The 23058-nt window shown below is 41.0% G+C and overlaps 1 protein-coding gene and 1 pseudogene across 1 annotated transcript in view; one reads left to right on the forward strand and one right to left on the reverse strand.

Annotated features, from left to right (window-relative positions):
- LOC145296861 (telomerase Cajal body protein 1-like) overlaps positions 1-23058 on the reverse strand; it is a 245506-nt gene that overhangs the window by 103770 nt on the left and 118678 nt on the right. Inside the window, exon 10 of the mRNA XM_080142995.1 lies at positions 7296-7399. Coding sequence (XP_079999121.1) covers positions 7296-7399 — 104 coding nt within the window. The remainder of the gene's footprint in view (positions 1-7295; positions 7400-23058) is intronic.
- LOC145297220 (U2 spliceosomal RNA) lies at positions 18251-18472 on the forward strand (annotated as a pseudogene).

Genomic DNA, 23058 nt, shown 5'->3' on the forward strand with positions numbered 1-23058 from the left:
GTTTATGTTACATTTAAACTTCTGCATATCAGTACAGCCAGGGAAGCAAGCAGCAGGAAGGGAATTCCAAGGTCTAGCTGTTCAGGGGAAGAAACTATTAGAATAGAAAGCTTTCTGCCATTTAGGGACAACAACAGTGAAGGGGTGAGATTTTATTGTTAAGCAGGTTTGTTGGGGATATGTACGTCGAGGGGGTACAAGTGAAACGAGTTCATCAGAACACATTTCAATTAAAATATTTGTAAAACAGGCACAGTGATGCAACATTGGGGTGACGGGACAGGGGCTGGAGCTTAGTTGATAAAGTGGGACCGGTTAGATTGACAACTCTTTTTTAGACTTTATCTAGGAGGAAGAGACTAGTGGTAGATGCACCAGCCCAGATGTGACAACAATACTCCCTGCATGGGCAAATGGCAGACCTTGTGAAGGTACAGGATACTCTCGTGTGAGTAGTCTTCTAGCTTGATAGAGGGAACCCACCTTCTTTGCAGCAGCCTTTGCAATGTCCTCTATGTATTTGTTGGATTTAGGTTGCTTTGTCTGATGGTAAATCAGTCCTTTTAAGGTTATTTAGTACCGAATCCAATAATTTTGGAAAGTTCATTAAGTTTCTGAATTTTTGAGATGAGGATTGGTTATTCATATTAATTGGATTCTTCAGACTGCTGTTCTCATCTTGAGTGTGATTTACACAACGTTTTGGTCAATGTAACCTCACTGCTGATGCTATTCTCTATCTATATAAGAGCCAGGTACGTCCAAGGATGGAATACTGTTGCCACATCTGGGCAGGAGCTGCTAGAAAGGACTTGGCCTGCCTTGATAGAGTTCAAAATAGACTTCGGAGCCTCGTAGGAGATGTCCTTTTCTCTTCCTTGCAACCTCTATCTCACAGAAGAGATGTTGCGAGTTTGTCTCTGATGTATTGTTATTTTCATGGAAAGTATTCGACTGAGCTTCAATCTATGGTCCCCCCCTCGCCAAACTTTCACAAGAAACACTCGTCTAGCTGAAAACACTATCAATAATTCCCCCCCACTCTTTATCTGTGCCTAAACCTAAACGTAGATTCCATGAACAAAGCTTCTTTCTTAGAACTGCACGCCTGTGGAATTGTCTTCCATTTTCCTGCTTTCCGGCTGACTACCATATGGTTGTGTTCAAGTCTAACGTAAATAAGTTTTTGATGAGCCGTTCCATATAAGTTTACCAAATTTACCAAATTTTCATTACTAATGTCCAATTTCTACTGTACACTCTTTAAACCTTATCCTTGAGTGGCCTCTTGGCCTTGATAATGTGGTGATGCCTATGTAAAAAAAAAAAAAAACCTCCAACCTTCTTCAGGTGTATCTTGTTGAACTCAGGAATTTTTTCTGTCGAATTCAAGGATCTGCACCCAATACTGGATGAAAGGATCTATGGTGTGTAGTGGTTAGGGTACTTTGTAAAATCCAGCTTCGGAAGGTTCAATCTTCAATGTGGGCGATCAAAAATACAACTGCGAATTACTTACACCCTCTATCCGATCAAGGCTGATAGAACAAGAGTATGCTACCATGAATTAAGTAACTGGTGAATATCAAAAAAATAATGTTTTTGAATTAATACTGATGATTTGGGTAGCAATATTATGAATTTGGACTTTGCTAAGATTAGCTCATTTAACATCTATAATATTTGTAATCAAATCAAAAACTCCTGATTGGATTAAAAAAGAAATTCAATGAAATCGATTCTCTCTTGCTAAAAACATTAATTAAGATACCACTATTTAGTAAAATCGATTTTTTTTAATGTCATATGCAAATAAGGTGATCTCTTAATTGTATATTTTTGCAATTATCGTACTATATATAGAAATAAATGAAAGATTAAAGTAAGACATGTTTTGTATATATTAATCAAATTGTGAACAAACAAACAAACAGACAGGAATACGAATTTATATATATAGATTTCGACTTTGCTAGGATTAGCTCATTCAACATCTTCTATAATATTTGTAATCAAATCAGAAACTCCTGATTGGATGAAATATGAAATTCAATGAAATCGATGGAATATGAAATTATTGTTATTTAACATAGGCAAATTTGCCTTATATGGCTGATGAAACAGTTATTTTTTTATGTAGCATGTAGTAAAAAAAAATATCCTGATCACAAAGGTAAGGGAAAATAAATGATTTTATATATAAGACTAGTGGGGATACTCGGCATTGCCCGGGTGTTTGGACGTGCGTGTTGACCCCCCCCCCAAAAAAAAAGTGTTAGTAGGCAGACAGGCAGCCCAAACTATCTATATAAAAACCAAGTACGTCCAAGGATGGAGTACTGCTGCCACATCTGGGCAGGTACTGCTAAAATAGCCTATCCTACCTTGACAAAGTACAAAATAGACTTTGTGGCTTAGTGGGGGATGCCCTTTTCTCTTCCCTGCAACCTCTCTTCCACAGAAGAGACGTTGCGCACCTGTCTTTGTTTTATCGTTACTTCCATGGCAAGTCCTCGTCTGCGCTCCAATCTCTGGTCTCTCCTTGCCAATCTTTCATGATAAACACCAGTCTAGCTGAAACCACTGTCAAAAATTTTCCCCACTCTTTATCTGTGCCAAAACCAAAATGTAGATTCCATGAACAAAGCTTCTTTCTTAGAAGTGGATGCCAGTGGAACTCTCTTCCGTCTGTCTGTTTCCCACCTGACTACAATTTGGATATCTTCAAGTTCAACATAAACAAATTCCTGATGAACCGCCCGCTTAAGTAAGACATTTTATCAAATCTCCAATACTAACGATTACTACGATAGTATCCCATTGATTACTGTACACGCAATAACCCTTATCCCTGAGTGGCTTCTGGGCCTTGATAAGTGGTGACTACCATGAAAAAAAAAAAAAAAAAAAACCCTGTGAGGAACCCGTGACGTGAAGGCAGAAAAGAAAATCTAGCATCTTACCACTACGCTATGAGGCCATAGGAAGTGAAAAGCGTTCAAATTTAGCGATGTCAATCAAAAAGTTGACTTGCTACATGAATACGCAGGTGCAGAAAGGAACGTTGGCTGAAGGCCAGTTCAGTTTTCCACCGTTTCATTTATTTGCTTCCCCGAAAAAGTGAGAACTTTCAAATGAATAACAATTGTCTGATATGAAGGGTTTTCTCCACATAGATCAAAGCTGATTGCCTTCAAGACGTGCCGACCACGAAGGCCAAGCGAATCGTTTTGTTTCAATTCAGTTTCACTTTATTTATACGAAAAAGACAAAGAAACACTGAAAACCAGGTTTTTTGTTTTTTTTTAAAAACTCACTCAAAATAAATCTAGAGACGACCTCCGTTCACAAATCGTAGCTATTATAATCTAGGGAGTATATAAAACGTTCTTAAGTCCGTGAGAAAAGCCTTTGCTGGACATATAAAAACGCATGCCCCACTTTTGCCTTTTATATATATATAGACTAGCAGGGGTATCCGGCGTTGCCTGGATGTTTGAGGTGTAAAAGAAAAAAAAAGTTTTGGTAGGTAGGTAGGCCTCGAGGTCAATAGGTTGATAACTTACCACCACACTACGCCGGGAGAGAACTGGGAATGGGTGAAATTAAACAATTAAGAAAGTCAACGATTAAAAAGTTAAGTGACAGGCGCGTGAAATTAATGAGGTCAAACTTCACGCCATAATAGCAAAATGAAATCCCGCACTTAACTTTGGCTGCAAGCCAGTTTCTGTGTATGTTGTTTGTTTCCTTGCCAAGATGTTGGAGAAAACCAGCTTCCCATAAAAAGGGGAATGTCCAAATGAATAGCAATTGTCTGATATGACGGGTTTTGGCTGCATTGATCAAACCTCATTACTTTCTGGACATCCCGAGCATGAGTGCCAGGGAGGCTTATTTTGCTATGGGTTCAGTTTCGCATATATATGGAAAAGCCAAATAAACACGTGAAGACTAAGAAATACTGCGAAAATAGCGTGTAAAAGTCACCCAAATAAAAGATACACCCCACCTCCTTTCATAAATCGTAGATATTATAATCTAAGTAGCACATAAAAGGTTCTAAGAAAGACTAACCAGCCCGAGCGACCCCCTCCCCTCCTGAAGCCTTTGCTGGTCATACACAAAAAATGCACACACACACACATTTTGCTTTTTATATATATATAGATGATATAGGTTACTGATAATAAGGAGTTTTTTTTTAAATTAATAGCCATGAAGACACTGTCAAGGCTGCTGCAAAGAAAGGTGTCTCCTTCTACTGTACTAGAAAACTACTCACACATGACAGTATCCTGTATTTTTACAAAGCCACCATTCGCCCGTACATGGAGTGATGTTGTTAGGTCTGAGTTAGTGCATTTATCATTAGTCTCTTCCTTTTTGATAGGATAAAAAAAAGAGTCTCCAATCTAATAGCTCCTGCACTATCAACCAAACTCCAACCCCTGTCCCATCACCACAATGCTAAATCCCTGTACCTCTTTTACAAGTACTTTAACAGAATGTGCAATGATGAACTACTCGTAGTATTTATGACCTTTCGAAAGTTGCTTTCCTCTATCATGCTAGAAAACTACTCATACCTGCATGTATTCTGTATTTCTACAAAGCCACTATGCAGTATTGTTGCTACATCTGAGCTGGTGCATTTACCACTAGCAGTATTATGAAATGAGACTTCAAAAGGATTAGCTTCTCTGACTCCCTCTATAATATTAGGAATCAAAACAGAGCTGATTGGATTAAATATGAAGTTCAATGAAATCGATTATGAAAATTTTATTAAAATTCATTCTGGAACATGATCAGAGTAAAAATAACTATATGGTGATGCTTGAACTTACAGATTGTCTTTACAAATAGTATGTGTGCTAAGTAATTAACCCAACAGGGAAGTATAATATAATGACACTATTAATTTAATACATAAAGAAGGCTGTCTGCAATCCTTTCTCTCTTTAAGGTAATAAAATAAAGGAGGTAATAAAAACCAAACTAACATTAAAACTTCCTTTACCCTTTTCTTTTTTTTTTTCAGCCATAGGTTAATTCGGTGGTGACTGCTACTAACTTAGCCATTATTAAAAACTGTTTAAGATGGTGTCCATTTTTTAAATATTTACATTCAAATAAATTATTTTTTGGAGAGAAATGAAATTGAAATACGTTTTTTGCTGTAAAGAACATAAACTAGTGTTCCATAAAGCAGCATTGATAAATCAAAATCAAATATTGATTTCATAGAAAGAAATCTATCAAGCACAAAGATTGGAGGAATAAACTTACTTTACTTTATGTATTCGATATATTTCTTAGAATAGGAAATGTTTTATTTCAAAGAGATTCATGAAAGATTTCCAGCCGATTGCTTTTACTGATCTGATGAAATCCCAAACGATTGGAAATTCCTAAAATGGCTCAACGTTTTGGCTCAGAATTTATAATCAAACAGTGAGCATCTAAAAACCCATGACATGTAACCAAAATAGTTTTGAGAAAAACAGAAACAAAAAAAAAAAGCAAAAAAAAACAGTAAAGCATGTGAGGTCCCTACACGATCACTTCAATAATGTAAAACAGAGATCACAACATTTGGTTGATTTTGTTTACAAAGTAATGGAATTTTTTTTTTTTTTTGAGATATTTGCCAAAAATTGCATTAGTTTTAACATCTGGGCAGGGGGTATAATTTTAGTATCTTTATTTTAAATATCTGCCAGAAATTTCATTAGATTTCATTAATTTTAACATTTTAGGAAGCGGGGTAATTTTCAGTTTTTTTTTTGTTTTTGTTTTTTTTTTAAATATTTGCCAAAAATTTCATTAGTTTTAACATTTATGGAAGAGGAGTAATTTTCAGCTTTTTTTTTTTTTAATATTTGCCAAAAATTTCATTGGACTTTAACATTTGGAGAAGAGGGGTACTTTTCAGCATTTTATTTTTTTTTAATATCTGCAAAAATTGCATTAGTTTTTAACATTTGAGGAAGAGCTTTTTTTCTTTTTTCTTTTAATATTTGTCAAAAATTGCATTAGTTTTAACATTTGAGAAAGAGCTTTTTTTCTTTTTTCTTTTAATATTTGTCAAAAATTGCATTAGTTTTAACATTTGAGAAAGAGCTTTTTTTCTTTTTTCTTTTAATATTTGTCAAAAATTGCATTAGTTTTAACATTTGGGGGAAGGGGGTGATAATTTACAGCATCTTTTTATTTTGTAAATGGAAATCGCTCCATAATATAAGGAGTTGAAAAAACATACAACTTCAAGCCAATGATAAGTGTTATATGGAATAATGTTTGACCAAAGAAAAAACAGCAATTTTTTTTTTAATTAATAATAATCGAAGACATTGCCAAGGCTGCTGCAAAGAAATGTGTCTCCCTCTAGTATGCTAGAAAACTCAAACATAACAGTATCCTGTATTTTTACAAAGCTGCCATTCGCACATGCATGGAGTGGCATTGTTATATCTGGGCTAGTGCAGTAGTCTCTTCCCCTTTGACAGGATTTAAAAAAGAGTGTCCAATCTAATAGCTCCCACACTAGCAACAAATCTCCAACCCCTGTTCCATCACCGCAATATTACAGTCGTGTACCTGTTTTGCAAGTACTTTAATGGAATGTGCTGTGATGAAATTGTAGTACAAGTTACCCTTCCAGGGTTGCTGTATGTTTTTTTTTGTTTTTTTTATGGAAATCGCTCCAAACAAGGCATGAAGCAACTTAATGTAAGAAGTTACAAAAATATTACTTCAAGATCAAAAACTTGTCAATGGCAAGTGTTAGATGGAATAAAATCTAACATAAAAAAAAAAAAAGCAGCAATTCTTCTCCCTTTGTCAGAAACATTGCTTATGGAATGTGAGGACTAAAAAACAAAATAAGGAAACCGAAAATTATTTTTTCCTTCATTGATCAATAACAAAGCATGAAGATTCGTATTGGAACAGTTACTATGCTATGATCTTAGCCAAAGGGGTCAAGAATCTATAAACAGTCAAATAAGTTTGGTTAGTCGTTATGAAAATGAAACATGACATTCGCTACACAAATGATTTCTTTTGCTAGCAAATTACTAACTGTAATTAAGTGCAATGTATGTACAATTATATAAACTGTATTGTAGCGGCAATCAAATCACCCTAGGCAGGTTGACTTGTAGTAGCAATGTCAGAATAATTACATGATTCAGATAGAAAAAAATCAATAAATTAACTTTCAATTCGTCGCAACTAAGAATGCTAAGAACTAATTAGGCAGAGGAGTCAAAGGGTCAGTGTTCACTTACCTGTCCAAATCAAAATAAATCCGTTGATTAGTTTCAGCCTGCCGAAGCATAGCACAAAGAATTGTGCCTGGATTACGCAGATCCCAACAGAGAATTTCTGGATCCTATAAAAAAATTAAAAAATAAATTAAAATATTTCTAAGTTTATAAAAGCCATGATCACTTTTTGTTGATTTGATTAGTTTTCTGTCATGTAGAAAAAAAAAAAGAAGAATTATATGAAATCACTCAAAGAATGTATACTTCCACCAAGGTCATAATCTTAGACATTAAACTGGTAGATCTCTTAGTATATCATTGAGTTAGTTGAGAAAAACAGGCAATGGAAACCGTTAAGGAGTTAACCAAGGTCACCAGGTTATACAAGCGATTGAAATTTAATATTCCCTTGACACTTCCTCCTTTGGAGGAAGCTGGTTCAATCCGCTAAGGGTGAATGCCGTACAACAAACAAAAGAAACAAGGTTAACTTGACGATCCCAAGCTGAAAATTGTTTAAGCTGTGAGAAATTACTAACAACAGATATGATGTCACATGGATCAAAGCGAGAGAGTGATAAAAAGAGTCTATTTGGGGGCATAAAAGGCATTTATGCATGTAATGACATGGGCTGAAAAGATATAGTAATTAGCGATTTTGATCTTTCTCTCTGGTTTTCCCTCTCTCTCATACACACTGGTAAGTGATTTGGAATGAAGACCACATTGAATAAATGTCTTGCTGTCTTCCATCAATCTTTCATGTTTGGTTAGTCTTTCCGAAGATAGAAATAAGAAGCTTTAATTAAAAGGCAGACATTCCCACAGTCTGGGAGTATTATGTTGTTGCAGTATTTTTGTCATTATAAGAGAGTATACTCACAAAGATTTGGGCAATTATATTTCTGATTAGGTGTGATAAGAATAAACGGGTTTGTATTACTGTACCCATAGATTCGAAAAAGTTGTCAAAAAACAAATATATAACAAATATTATCAAAGGCAAGACAAGGAGAGTGTGTGTGCGAGACACTGAGAGAGAGAGAGAGTGTGTGTGCGAGACACTGAGAGAGAGAGAGAGTGTGTGTGCGAGACACTGAGAGAGAGAGAGAGAGTGTGTGCGAGACACAGAAAGAGAGTGTGTGTGTGTGTGTGTGTGAGACACAGAGAGAGTGTGTGTGTGAGACACAGAGAGAGTGTGTTTGTGTGTGAGACACAGAGAGAGTGTGCGTGTGAGACACAGAGAGAGAGAGTGGGTGCGAGACACAGAGAGAGAGAGAGTGGGTGCGAGACACAGAGAGAGAGAGAGTGGGTGCGAGACACAGAGAGAGAGAGAGTGTGTGCGAGACACAGAGAGAGAGAGAGTGTGTGCGAGATACAGAGAGAGTGTGTGCGAGATACAGAGAGAGTGTGTGCGAGATACAGAGAGAGAGAGAGTGTGTGCGAGACACAGAGAGTGTGTGTGTGAGACACGGAGAGAGAGAGAGAGTGTGTGTGTGAGACACGGAGAGAGAGAGAGAGTGTGTGTGCGAGACACACAGAGTGTGTGTGTGAGACACACAGAGAGTGTGTGTGTGTGAGACAGAGAGAGAGAGTGTGTGTGTGTGAGACAGAGAGAGAGAGTATGTGCAAGACACAGAGAGAGTGTGTGTGTGTGTGTGAGACACAGAGAGAGTGTGTGTGTGTGTGAGACACAGAGAGAGAGTATGTGCAAGACACAGAGAGAGTGTGTGTGTGTGTGTGAGACACAGAGAGAGTGTGTGTGTGTGTGAGACACAGAGAGAGTGTGTGTGTGTGTGAGACACAGAGAGAGTGTGTGTGTGTGTGAGACACAGAGAGAGAGAGTGTGTGTGTGAGACACTAAGAGAGAGTGTGTGTGTGTGTGTGAGACAGAGAGAGAGAGAGAGTGTGTGTGAGACACACAGAGAGAGAGTGTGTGTGTGAGACAGAGAGAGAGTGTGTGTGTGAGACACAGAGAGAGAGAGAGAGTGTGTGTGTGAGACACAGAGAGAGAGAGAAAGAGTGTGTGTGTGTGAGACACAGAGAGAGAGAGAGAGTGTATGTGTGAGACACAGAGAGAAAGAGAGTGTGTGTCTGTGAGATACAGAGAGAGAGTGTGTGTCTGTGAGACATGGAGAGAGAGTGTGTGCCTGTGAGACACGGAGAGAGAGTGTGTGCCTGTGAGACACGGAGAGAGAGTGTGTGCCTGTGAGACACGGAGAGAGAGTGTGTGCCTGTGAGACACGGAGAGAGAGTGTGTGTGCGAGACACAGAGAGAGAGAGAGTGTGTGTGCGAGACACTGAGAGAGAGAGAGAGTGTGTGTGAGACACAGAGAGAGAGAGACAGAGAGAGTGTGTGCGAAAGAGAGAGAGAGAGAGAGTGTGTGTGCGAGACACAGAAAGAGAGTGTGTGTGTGTGTGTGTGTGAGACACAGAGAGAGTGTGTGTGTGAGACACAGAGAGAGTGTGTTTGTGTGTGAGACACAGAGAGAGTGTGTGTGTGAGACACAGAGAGAGAGAGTGTGTGTGTGAGACACTAAGAGAGAGTGTGTGTGTGTGTGTGAGACAGAGAGAGAGAGAGAGTGTGTGTGAGACACACAGAGAGAGAGTGTGTGTGTGAGACAGAGAGAGAGTGTGTGTGTGAGACACAGAGAGAGAGAGAGAGTGTGTGTGTGAGACACAGAGAGAGAGAGAAAGAGTGTGTGTGTGTGAGACACAGAGAGAAAGAGAGTGTGTGTCTGTGAGATACAGAGAGAGAGTGTGTGTCTGTGAGACATGGAGAGAGAGTGTGTGCCTGTGAGACACGGAGAGAGAGTGTGTGCCTGTGAGACACGGAGAGAGAGTGTGTGCCTGTGAGACACGGAGAGAGAGTGTGTGCCTGTGAGACACGGAGAGAGAGTGTGTGTGCGAGACACAGAGAGAGAGAGAGTGTGTGTGCGAGACACTGAGAGAGAGAGAGAGTGTGTGTGAGACACAGAGAGAGAGAGACAGAGAGAGTGTGTGCGAAAGAGAGAGAGAGAGAGAGTGTGTGTGCGAGACACAGAAAGAGAGTGTGTGTGTGTGTGTGTGTGAGACACAGAGAGAGTGTGTGTGTGAGACACAGAGAGAGTGTGTTTGTGTGTGAGACACAGAGAGAGTGTGTGTGTGAGACACAGAGAGAGAGTGTGTGTGAGACACAGAGAGAGAGAGTGGGTGCGAGACACAGAGAGAGAGAGAGTGGGTGCGAGACACAGAGAGAGAGAGAGAGGGTGCGAGACACAGAGAGAGAGAGAGAGTGGGTTCGAGACACAGAGAGAGAGAGAGTGTGTGCGAGACACAGAGAGAGAGAGAGTGTGTGCGAGACACAGAGAGAGAGAGAGTGTGTGCGAGACACAGAGAGTGTGTGTGTGAGACACGGAGAGAGAGAGAGAGTGTGTGTGTGAGACAGAGAGAGAGAGTGTGTGTGTGAGACACACAGAGAGTGTGTGTGTGTGAGACAGAGAGAGAGAGTATGTGCAAGACACAGAGAGAGTGTGTGTGTGTGTGTGTGAGACACAGAGAGAGTGTGTGTGTGTGTGAGACACAGAGAGAGAGTATGTGCAAGACACAGAGAGAGTGTGTGTGTGTGTGTGAGACACAGAGAGAGTGTGTGTGTGTGTGAGACACAGAGAGAGTGTGTGTGTGTGTGAGACACAGAGAGAGTGTGTGTGTGAGACACAGAGAGAGAGAGTGTGTGTGTGTGAGACACAGAGAGAGAGTGTGTGTGTGTGTGTGAGACAGAGAGAGAGAGAGAGTGTGTGTGAGACACACAGAGAGAGAGTGTGTGTGTGAGACAGAGAGAGAGTGTGTGTGTGAGACACAGAGAGAGAGAGAGAGAGTGTGTGTGTGTGAGACACAGAGAGAGAGAGAAAGAGTGTGTGTGTGTGAGACACAGAGAGAGAGAGAGAGAGTGTATGTGTGAGACACAGAGAGAAAGAGAGTGTGTGTCTGTGAGATACAGAGAGAGAGTGTGTGTCTGTGAGACATGGAGAGAGAGTGTGTGCCTGTGAGACACGGAGAGAGAGTGTGTGCCTGTGAGACACGGAGAGAGAGTGTGTGCCTGTGAGACACGGAGAGAGAGTGTGTGCCTGTGAGACACGGAGAGAGAGTGTGTGTGCGAGACACAGAGAGAGAGAGAGAGTGTGTGTGCGAGACACTGAGAGAGAGAGAGTGTGTGTGAGACACAGAGAGAGAGAGACAGAGAGAGTGTGTGCGAAAGAGAGAGAGAGAGAGAGAGTGTGTGTGCGAGACACAGAAAGAGAGTGTGTGTGTGTGTGTGTGTGTGAGACACAGAGAGAGTGTGTGTGTGAGACACAGAGAGAGTGTGTGTGCGAGACACAGAGAGAGAGTGTGTGCGAGACACAGAGAGAGAGTGGGTGCAAGACACAGAGAGAGAGAGAGAGTGGGTGCGAGACACAGAGAGAGAGAGAGAGTGGGTGCGAGACACAGAGAGAGAGAGAGAGTGGGTGCGAGACACAGAGAGAGAGAGAGAGTGGGTGCGAGACACAGAGAGAGAGAGAGTGGGTGCGAGACACAGAGAGAGAGAGAGTGTGTGTGCGAGACACAGAGAGAGAGAGAGTGTGTGCGAGACACAGAGAGAGAGAGAGTGTGTGCGAGACACAGAGAGAGAGAGAGTGTGTGCGAGACACAGAGAGAGAGAGAGTGTGTGCGAGACACAGAGAGAGAGAGAGAGTGTGTGCGAGAGACAGAGAGAGAGAGTGTGCGAGACACAGAGAGAGTGTGTGTGCGAGACACAGAGAGAGAGTGTATGAGTCACAGAGAGAGAGAGTGTATGAGTCACAGAGAGAGAAAGTGTGTGCGAGACACAGAGAGAGAGAGAGACTGTGTGTGAGACACAGAGAGAGAGAGTGTGTGCGAGACACAGAGAGAGAGAGTGTGTGCGAGACACAGAGAGAGAGTGTGTGCGAGACACAGAGAGAGAGAGTGTGTGCGAGACACAGAGAGAGAGAGTGTGTGCGAGACACAGAGAGAGAGAGTGTGTGCGAGACACAGAGAGAGAGAGTGTGTACTAGACACAGAGAGAGAGTGTGTGCGAGACACAGACAGAGAGAGTGTGCGTGACACAGAGAGAGAGAGTGTGTGCGTGACACAGAGAGAGAGAGACTGTGTGCAAGACACAGAGAGAGTGTGTGCGAGACACAGAGAGAGTGTGTGCGAGACACAGAGAGAGAGAGAGTGTGTGCGAGACACAGAGAGAGAGCGAGTGTGTGCGAGACACAGAGAGAGAGAGAGTGTGTGCGAGACACAGAGAGAGAGAGAGTGTGTGCGAGACACAGAGAGAGAGAGAGTGTGTGCGAGACACAGAGAGAGAGAGAGTGTGTGCGAGACACAGAGAGAGAGAGAGTGTGTGCGAGACACAGAGAGAGAGAGAGTGCGTGCGAGACACAGAGAGAGAGAGTGCGTGCGAGACACAGAGAGAGAGAGTGCGTGCGAGACACAGAGAGAGAGAGTGCGTGCGAGACACAGAGAGAGAGAGTGCGTGTGAGACACAGAGAGAGAGAGTGTGTGCGCGACACAGAGAGAGAGAGAGTGTGTGCGCGACACAGAGAGAGAGAGAGTGTGTGCGCGATACAGAGAGAGAGAGAGTGTGTGCGCGACACAGAGAGAGAGAGTGTGTGCGCGACACAGAGAGAGAGAGAGTGTGCGCGACACAGAGAGAGAGTGTGTGCGCGACACAGAGAGAGAGAGAGAGTGTGTGCGCGACACAGAGAGAGAGAGAGTGTGTGCGCGACACAGAGAGAGAGTGTGTGCGCGACACAGAGAGAGAGAGTGTGTGCGCGACACAGAGAGAGATAGAGTGTGTGCGCGACACAGAGAGAGATAGAGTGTGTGCGCGACACAGAGAGAGAGAGAGTGTGTGCGCGACACAGAGAGAGAGAGAGTGTGTGCGCGACACAGAGAGAGAGAGAGAGTGTGTGCGCGACACAGAGAGAGAGAGAGAGTGTGTGCGCGACACAGAGAGAGAGAGAGAGTGTGTGCGCGACACAGAGAGAGAGAGAGAGTGTGTGCGCGACACAGAGAGAGAGAGAGTGTGTGCGCGACACAGAGAGAGAGAGAGTGTGTGCGCGACACAGAGAGAGAGAGAGTGTGTGCGCGACACAGAGAGAGAGAGAGTGTGTGCGCGACACAGAGAGAGAAAGTGTGTGCGCGACACAGAGAGAGAAAGTGTGTGCGCGACACAGAGAGAGAGAGAGTGTGTGCGAGACACAGAGAGAGAGAGTGTGTGCGAGACACAGAGAGAGAGAGTGTGTGCGAGACACAGAGAGAGAGAGTGTGTGCGAGACACAGAGAGAGAGAGTGTGTGTGCGAGACACAGAGAGAGAGAGTGTGTGCGCGACACAGAGAGAGAGAGTGTGCGCGACACAGAGAGAAAGGGAGTGTGTGCGCGACACAGAGAGAGAGAGAGTGTGTGCGCGACACAGAGAGAGAGAGTGTGCGCGACACAGAGAGAGAGAGAGTGTGTGCGCGACACAGAGAGAGAGAGAGTGTGTGCGCGACACAGAGAGAGAGAGAGTGTGTGCGCGACACAGAGAGAGAGAGAGTGTGTGCGCGACACAGAGAGAGAGAGAGTGTGTGCGCGACACAGAGAGAGAGAGAGTGTGTGCGCGACACAGAGAGAGAGAGAGTGTGTGCGCGACACAGAGAGAGAGAGAGTGTGTGCGCGACACAGAGAGAGAGAGAGTGTGTGCGCGACACAGAGAGAGAGTGCGTGCGCGACACAGAGAGAGAGTGCGTGCGCGACACAGAGAGAGAGAGTGCGTGCGAGACACAGAGAGAGAGAGTGCGTGCGAGACACAGAGAGAGAGAGTGCGTGCGAGACACAGAGAGAGAGAGTGCGTGCGAGACACAGAGAGAGAGAGTGCGTGCGAGACACAGAGAGAGAGAGTGCGTGCGAGACACAGAGAGAGAGAGTGCGTGCGAGACACAGAGAGAGAGAGTGCGTGCGAGACACAGAGAGAGAGAGTGCGTGCGAGACACAGAGAGAGAGAGTGCGTGCGCGACACAGAGAGAGAGAGAGTGCGTGCGCGACACAGAGAGAGAGAGAGTGCGTGCGCGACACAGAGAGAGAGAGAGTGCGTGCGCGACACAGAGAGAGAGAGAGTGCGTGCGCGACACAGAGAGAGAGAGAGTGCGTGCGCGACACAGAGAGAGAGAGAGTGCGTGCGCGACACAGAGAGAGAGAGAGTGCGTGCGCAACATAGAGAGAGAGAGAGTGCGTGCGCGACACAGAGAGAGAGAGAGTGCGTGCGCGACACAGAGAGAGAGAGAGTGCGTGCGCGACACAGAGAGAGAGAGAGTGCGTGCGCGACACAGAGAGAGAGAGAGTGCGTGCGCGACACAGAGAGAGAGAGAGTGCGTGCGCGACACAGAGAGAGAGAGAGTGCGTGCGCGACACAGAGAGAGAGAGAGTGCGTGCGCGACACAGAGAGAGAGAGAGTGCGTGCGCGACACAGAGAGAGAGAGAGTGTGTGCGCGACACAGAGAGAGAGAGAGTGTGTGCGCGACACAGAGAGAGAGAGAGTGTGTGCGCGACACAGAGAGAGAGAGAGAGTGTGTGCGCAACACAGAGAGAGAGAGAGAGTGTGTGCGCGACACAGAGAGAGAGAGAGAGTGTGTGCGCGACACAGAGAGAGAGAGAGTGTGTGCGCGACACAGAGAGAGAGAGAGTGTGTGCGCGACACAGAGAGAGAGAGTGTGTGCGAGACACAGAGAGAGAGAGAGTGTGTGCGAGACACAGAGAGAGAGAGTGTGTGCGAGACACAGAGAGAGACAGTGTGTGCGAGACACAAAGAGAGAGAGTGTGTGCGAGACACAGAGAGAGAGAGAGAGTGTGTGCGAGACACAGAGAGAGAGAGAGAGAGTGTGTGCGAGACACAGAGAGAGAGAGAGTGTGTGTGTGTGTGTGAGACAGAGAGAGAGAGAGTGTGTGTGTGTGAGACGCAGCGAGAGAGTGTGCGAGACGCAGAGAGAGAGTGTGTGCGAGACACAGAGAGAGAGTGTGCGAGACGCAGAGAGAGAGTGTGTGCGAGACAGAGAGAGAGAGAGAGAGAGAGTGTGTGAGACACAGAAGAGAGAGTGTGTGTGTGAGACAGAGAGAGAGAGAGAGTGTGTGAGACAGAGAGAGAGAGTGTGTGAGACACAGAGAGAGAGATAGTGTGTGTGAGACACAGAGAGAGAGATAGTGTATGTGAGACACAGAGAGAGAGAGAGAGTGTGTGCGAGACACAGAGAGAGAGTGTGTGTGCGAGACACAGAGAGAGAGTGTGTGTGCGAGACACAGAGAGAGAGTGTGTGTGTGTGTGTGTGTGAGACTCAGACAGAGAGTGTGTGTGTGTGTGTAACACAGAGAGAGAGTGTGTGTGTGTGTGCGAGACACAGAGAGAGAGAGAGTGTATGTGAGACAGAGAAAAAGTGTGTGCGAGACAGAGAGTGTGGTTAACCCGGCTTTAATATAAAAACAGATTTTATTTCCACCCTATATCAATCTTATAAAATCTTATAGTCCACAAGCAATTTATCAGTAAATTTGGTACCAACGTTTGGTGCAAGAATTCCTGCATAGGAAAGATTTTTATTTGAGGACTGAATCTACCATACAGACAATATTTTTTTTTTTTTTTTTTACATTTCGTTTTGTATAAATATATCTGTTTCATTTTTTTTACTGATTTTTTTTACATTTCATTTCGTACAAATATATCCATTTCATTTTTTTATGATTTTTTTTACATTTCGTTTTATATGAATATATTAATTTCATTTTTTTTTCCTATCTAGCAATGATGGCAGAATAGTAAAAAAAAAAAAAAAAAAAAAAAAAAAGTATCACGATGTGAACATGAAAATATAAAAACTAATGCCACACTTTGGTAAATGGCGGTGAAAACATATCCTGAGGTAATACAAACATTTTTAAAGTTCAAATACGGTTTCTAAGAAATATCATAGGAGTAATAGGAGGAGGAGGAGGAGGAGGAGGAGGAGGAAAACAATGATGATGATGATGATGCATGTATTACATTCAAATGTATAAACGCTCAGAATTTTATTAATACACTTCTGATGATTGGATGATCCATGAAACTGCAGCAAAGTGTAAAGATAAGCCATATTTTTTTATTTAGTTTCTTCCCTAGAATTGCTCACTGTGGAACTCTGTAGTGCGGATCTGCTTTCTAGTTGGTTGAAACCACGTCATTGAGTTTGTCATACTTTACCTTTGACACTTATGCACCAACTTGATGGCATCAAGTTGTTCAGGCCAGATCCGTGTGATCCATGAACTGAGTAGATCAAAAACATTACTACATACTTACGTGTCATGTACGAAAAATGATTGAGTAAGACATGTAGACTTATTTTTTACAAAAAAAAAAGAAAAAAAAAATATAAGCAATCCGCCATGTACTATTTTAAAATAATGCACTTTCAATATTTTGTCAAAATCATAGACTACAATTAACTTCTCTCAATTTTAAGAATTTTTCAAATCAGATACTTCATAATTTGATATGTGCCTCAAGGATCCATCCTGGGCCCAACTTTCTTCCTTGTATTCATCAAATCACATTCTAAATTCATTCGTCGATATCCATGTAGATGACACTCACTTCAAAGGCCAAAAACGACCAAGATCTCTCAGAATCTCTCTTCTCCTACCTTGAGCACATGGTACAATAAAGCAAAAGGTGGATGGTCAATTTTAACGCATCCCATGCCAACCTGTTATCGTTTTGCCATAAACGCTCTGATCCCCACTTGGCCCCAATTGATATAAATGACTCTCGTCTCAAAGAAGCTCCTTGCTTTGATAAGCTTCTGGGTCTGACCTTCACTCTTAACCTAAATTGGAAGACTTACATCAAATCTGTTGCCAAGGTCGCTGAAAAAAATGGTTGCATCATTTTACTGCTCCAGAAGATATCTCACTCCCAATGCAATCCTCTACCTTTATAAAATGGAGTATTGTTGCCAAATCTGGGCAGGAGCTGCTCAGAGCACCCTACATTGCCTTAAAGTTCAAAACCTAATAGGTGATGCCCTTTTTTATTCCCTGCAACCTCTTTCCCACAGAAGAGATGTTGCAAGCCTGTCTCTACTCCATTGTTATTTTCATGGTAAGTGCTCGTCTCTGCTTCAATCTATGACCCCAACTTTCTAAACCTTAAAAAAAAAAAAAAAAAACACTCGTCTCTCTACAAACACTATAAACAATTTCCCTTACTCCCTATTCATGATTAAATCTAAACAAAAATTCCAGTAACAAAGCTTCTTTCTTAAAACTGCCTGCCTGTGGAATTCTGTTCTTCTGGTTTACCTTCCAGCTAACTACAACATGTTTAAGTTCAATGTAAACAAGTTCTTGATGAGATGGCCCACCACTAACAATCATTACACTACCGTCTCAATGACCATCATTAACCCTTATCCTCGAGTGGCTTTCGAACCTAGTGGTGACTTCCTTGTAAAAACTTTTACTCTATTTTTTACTAATTCTAATAATTTTTGGATTTTTTTTTACTCGTTTCGACATTACACATATATACGTAATAGTGCTTTTTTCCTAAAATGTATTTATTTGAAATAAAATTATACTGCACAAGCACCCAACCCTCAGTATGGGTGATACTAAACATGCTATATATTAATACTGTAACGCCTTTAATGTATATATATGTGCCAGTTTCCAGATAATAAATTATTTGATCAAGAAATCCTATTTATTAAAAAGGAGGATAGAAATGATGCCACACTGCAAGCATTAAATTAGAATATAGATAAGATAATTTAATGTCTGTAGTATGTTATCATTTCTATCCTCATTTTTAATAGGATCTCTCGATCACAAAAGACGTAATGTAAAAAAAAAATTAAATTAAAAAAAATATATAAAAAAAAAAATGATGTCACTTTTGGGTCGTACGTGAAACTAAAACATACCTTCTTGGTCTTCTGGCTAGGATCCAAGGGTAGTACCTGTTCTATCTAAAAATGGTATAATGATATTGTGGGATTCATGTTCGTGCCAGAGATCCATACAATGGAAATATATCACAGTTTCCAATAAGAATATTAATTGGTTGGTAGTTTTTGTTTTACGGCATATCAACCTTTTTCAGGTTATTTAATGCCGAATCTAGTGATTTTGAGGAACGATTTTTAATGGCTTATATTTTTTTTTACGATGTCAGATTCTATTTAACCCATAGTTGGGACCCTAACAGGTATTACCACTCCGGGTCAGAGTGGACTGAGAGCAATGGCAATTAAAGGGTGGCTCCACACTCCCCAAAGCCCGCAAGGTGGGGCCTCACAATCGGATATAGTTTTAGGTCATATCCAGGACCTAAGAATATTGGAGATAAACCATAATAACTAGATATATTGTGAGACTACATTAACCAAATTACTTAGATAAATACTTTTGGAGTTTTAACAAAAGGGTTACAATAATATTGTGGGGTCTCCATTCACACTGAATGTCCACCGAATGTCCAGCAGCAATATATTACATATGAAAGCTACTGTAATGGAATTTCCACAGGTCCTGCTAGTACAATTATATATTACTTAAGAATTATACCTAGCCATGGCTGATGGTGTAAGAGCAACCTACTGCCATAAATTAAATAAACGGTTCCATTCAAAATACACTTGAAGAGGATGAGAAGTCACCTCATCTGAAACGTTGTAAAGATAACATCTGTTGAGAACGCTAACACAAGTGATGCAAATTATCAATCCTCATCTCAAAAATTCTGAAACTTAATATCAGAAAGCTGATATCTATTCATTTCAAGCTGCTTTCATTCGCATTTACCTTCATATTTAATCATCGTTTGTCTACTTCAATTATATCTTTTGAAATCTACTTACCTTAACTGTCATCAACATCTTATCATTGTGAATTATTGAGTTTTGAATATTGCATAAACGTGATACACATATGAAATGTGACCGTTAGAGAGAGCGATAATCTATCAGTTAACAATATCTTTTTATTTCTGTATATTTTAAATCCGCCATCAGCTCAATACAGGAATGTGAATGACCAATGGTAAATAAAAACTGTAATCGAGAGAAGTGTCATAACAGTACCAATTTCACATAGTAAAAGGTTACTAAAAAATATTTACTTACCCTACCCTACCACTAACCCTAGGGCCAATTGGTAAGCTCCCTAAAATCACAATCGAGATAAATCTCCTAAACTTGAAGGTCACCTCGCCTCCCCAATTTTGCATGGTAAAAAGGTTACTAAAAAACTATGAGGTGCCTTCAATAAGTTTCCAGACATTTTTGTACAGGCATTTAAAATTGTCGTAGACTTTTGAAAATTCAGTATGTTATTGCTATACATCTTATGAGATGATTACAGCTACAGCAGGAATTGGAATGCATGTTACTAAAGCCCGATTGTCACAGCTAGCGAATTTCAAAAATGCAATCTGGACGTGAGGACACTTTAGAAGAACGATAAGCAATAAAATTCTGTTTTAAATTTGAAAAAAAATGCCACAGAAGGATATAGAATGCTTCAGACTGCTTTGGGACCATATTGCATGCATTGAGCATCAGTTTTTGAGTGGCACGAGAGATTCAAGGAAGGCAGGGAGTCTGTGAGGGATGATGAGAGGTGTAGGAACAGTTAAGAAGTCAGAACACCAGAGTCGATTGGTCAAATAAAGAATTTCATTGATAAGAACCATCATGAGTCTATAGAGACAACAACTGCACAGTTTGATGTCAGTGTGGGAACTGTATATATAATTATCTGTGAGGAACTGAAGATGCAGAAGATTTGTCCCAGGGAGATGGTTGAGCTGATCAATTACTTCTATGACCCAGAGACCAAGAGACAGAGTTCCAAGTAGAAGCATGCTAGTTCTCCCAGACCCAAGAAGACCGGACAGAACAAATCCATCCAGAAACTTATGATCCCTTTTTTGACAGCATAGGCATGATTTACATGCACTGGGTTCTTACTAGACAGACAGTCAACAAGGAATACTATGTTGGGGTTTTAAGGGAGTTCAGATTTTGTTGAAAGAGGCCAGTGGCATTGTTGCAATATTTTGGACTTGTAATGGGGTATGATCCCACACAGTCGGACGATAAACGATGCTGCTAGGAACTGACGAATTGAATTAATTCACGTTCTGCAACAAAAAAATAAAAAAATAAAAAAAGACTGCAGCATCAGGCGTAGAACAGTACAAAGCTAGATTTGTTGCTAAAGGGTACTCTCAGATTTACGGTATAGAATATTTTTCTACGTTCTCACCGACCACAAACCTAACGACAATCAGAATTTTACTGCAAATCGCATCACAATATGACCTAAACATCCATCAAATGGACGTAAAAAATGCTTATTTGAATGCCGCAATAGACTGTGAAATTTATATTACCCCTCCAGAGGGACTTATAATGAAAAATAAAAATAGCATGTGGCGACTTAACAAGTCATTATATGGTCTAAAGCAAAGTGCTCAGTGTTGGAATACAGTATTTCATGAGTATATTATTAAACAACAATTTAGACAATGCGCTGTAGACCCCTGTTTATATACCCAACACAAAAACGATAAACTACTGATTTGGGTTTTGTGGGTCGATGATATTTTAATCGCATCAAATTGTGACATAATGTTAACCGATGTTAAGAACAAATTAAGTAAAAGATTCAAAATGACCGATCTTGGCAAAATAACCTGGTTTCTGGGGATAGAATTTACTCAAAGCAAAGGACTTGTTATGATGACTCAATCGAGATACATCGACAAAATACTATTAAAATTTGGAATGGGAGAGTTCAAGAAACGCTCTACACCGGTCGAAAATGATATTAATAAAAATATACACACATAATCTGAAATAATAAATGACAAAGAATACCGTGAAATTATAGGTAGTCTTATATATTTAATGACTGCAAATCAGTCACCTCTCAGGACTTGTGTGTAACAACGAACCATCGGAAACTGTTCTGTCTACTGCAAACCAATCACCTCTCAAGACTTGTTTAGAACAACGAACCATCTGAAACGTTTCTGAAACTAAACATGGCCTACACTTCTAGGGGCATTTCCACCCGGACAATGCAGAAGTCCACAACTCCATCCTTTTCACAGACTATTTGACAAAGATGGCCATTAAGACATTTCCTCGTCCTCCTTATAGTCCAGACTTTGCTCGCTGTAACGTTTGGTTATTCCCTAGCTCAAGGAAAACCTTAGAGGCTGTCATTATGAGGAGATGAAAGAGGCTGTGACGAGGGTTATTGACACGCTCACACAAGAGAACTTCCATGGAGCCTTCCAGAAGTTGTTGGAATGATACAAGTGCATTGCAGCCAGAGGAGATTACTTTGAAAGGGATTAAAGTTTCATGTATGTACTATCTATAAAAGTGCCCATACAAAAAAAAAAGTCTGGGAACTTATCGAAGGCACCTCGTACCTCTGTGAATTTAATAAAAGATTCCATTTGAAGTTCTGCATAGTTACAACAAGACACCTTAAGAAGGTCAAAGGTTACAGCGGCCAAAATGTTCTAAGAATAATACTTTAGTGTTCCCATTTTAGATGTTATTCCAAGAACATTTTGAATTCTCTGAAATAAAATTAATTTTAAAAGAATTGGGTAATCCAAATGGGAGGTGACGGCCGTCTAGTGGTTAATGACACGGACTGAAGACCTGGGCAATCCAAGTTTGAATCTAGTTGCTCCATGATAAGGGCTGTCCCCTTTTCATGTAAGTATAAAAATAGAGAGATTTAATTAAAATGAAAATGAAATAGCATAGACGAAATTCGAACCTCGTAATTTAGGTTTAGAAATAGATTACGAGAGAGAATTAGCAATGGAATGTGAAAACAAACCATTGTTTAGCTTAGAGATAAAATAGTTTCAAGAAAAGAATGCGCATTGTCAATTCTGTTATGAAAATTCAATTGAGGAATGCAACTATAGGATAATTTAATAAACATGTTTTTAACATATTGGAAATATAGGTTACTGGGAATATAGGTAAAATTCCTTTTGTAAACAAAGGAAAAGTTTTGGACATGCATTTCCAGAACACGTGAAAGAAGACACATGTTTTAACATGTGTATGACGTCATGAAAAATGGGAAGTTCTCGATATAGTTAGAAACTTTAGAGAAACTGAGGGAAACTGAGAGGGAGTTTGAGGACAACAGATGATAGTCTGCAGTTGGGATTCGAACGTCTAGAAGCGAGACGGTCACTTTTGAAACTTAATATGTGAAGCTTTGAATTCTTGATGATGAAAACCACGACCGGTCGGGAGAAGAAATAAACCCATCATGTGTTTTTATAAACGTCGTCTTTGTGTTGTAATTCTACCAAAAAATAAAGTGAAAATTGTTATATATGTCTTATATATATTATATGTTTTAAAATGTCTTTACATACACGTCTCGCCATCTCATATCTACACTAAGACTGTCTGAACACTGTTTCCTCACTCAAAGAGCTTCTTCTACACTTCTAAGTATGAACATTTTATAAATATGAATCTCTTTATAACACGAACAATCTCTCACAACATCCCTCTTAATAAGACTCTCTAACATGCACTTTTAATAACAACAATAACAACAACAAAAAAAAGAATAATCATAATAATAATAATGAACAATAAATATAACAACAAAAATCACTCTCATTTAAGATGTTGGCAACCTTTACATGGTCCAACCTATAAGTACCCAATGTCT

Source organism: Euprymna scolopes, chromosome 17 (assembly GCF_053919585.1).
Source record: "Euprymna scolopes isolate OS-2025 chromosome 17, ASM5391958v1, whole genome shotgun sequence".
Taxonomy (NCBI): domain Eukaryota; kingdom Metazoa; phylum Mollusca; class Cephalopoda; order Sepiida; family Sepiolidae; genus Euprymna; species Euprymna scolopes.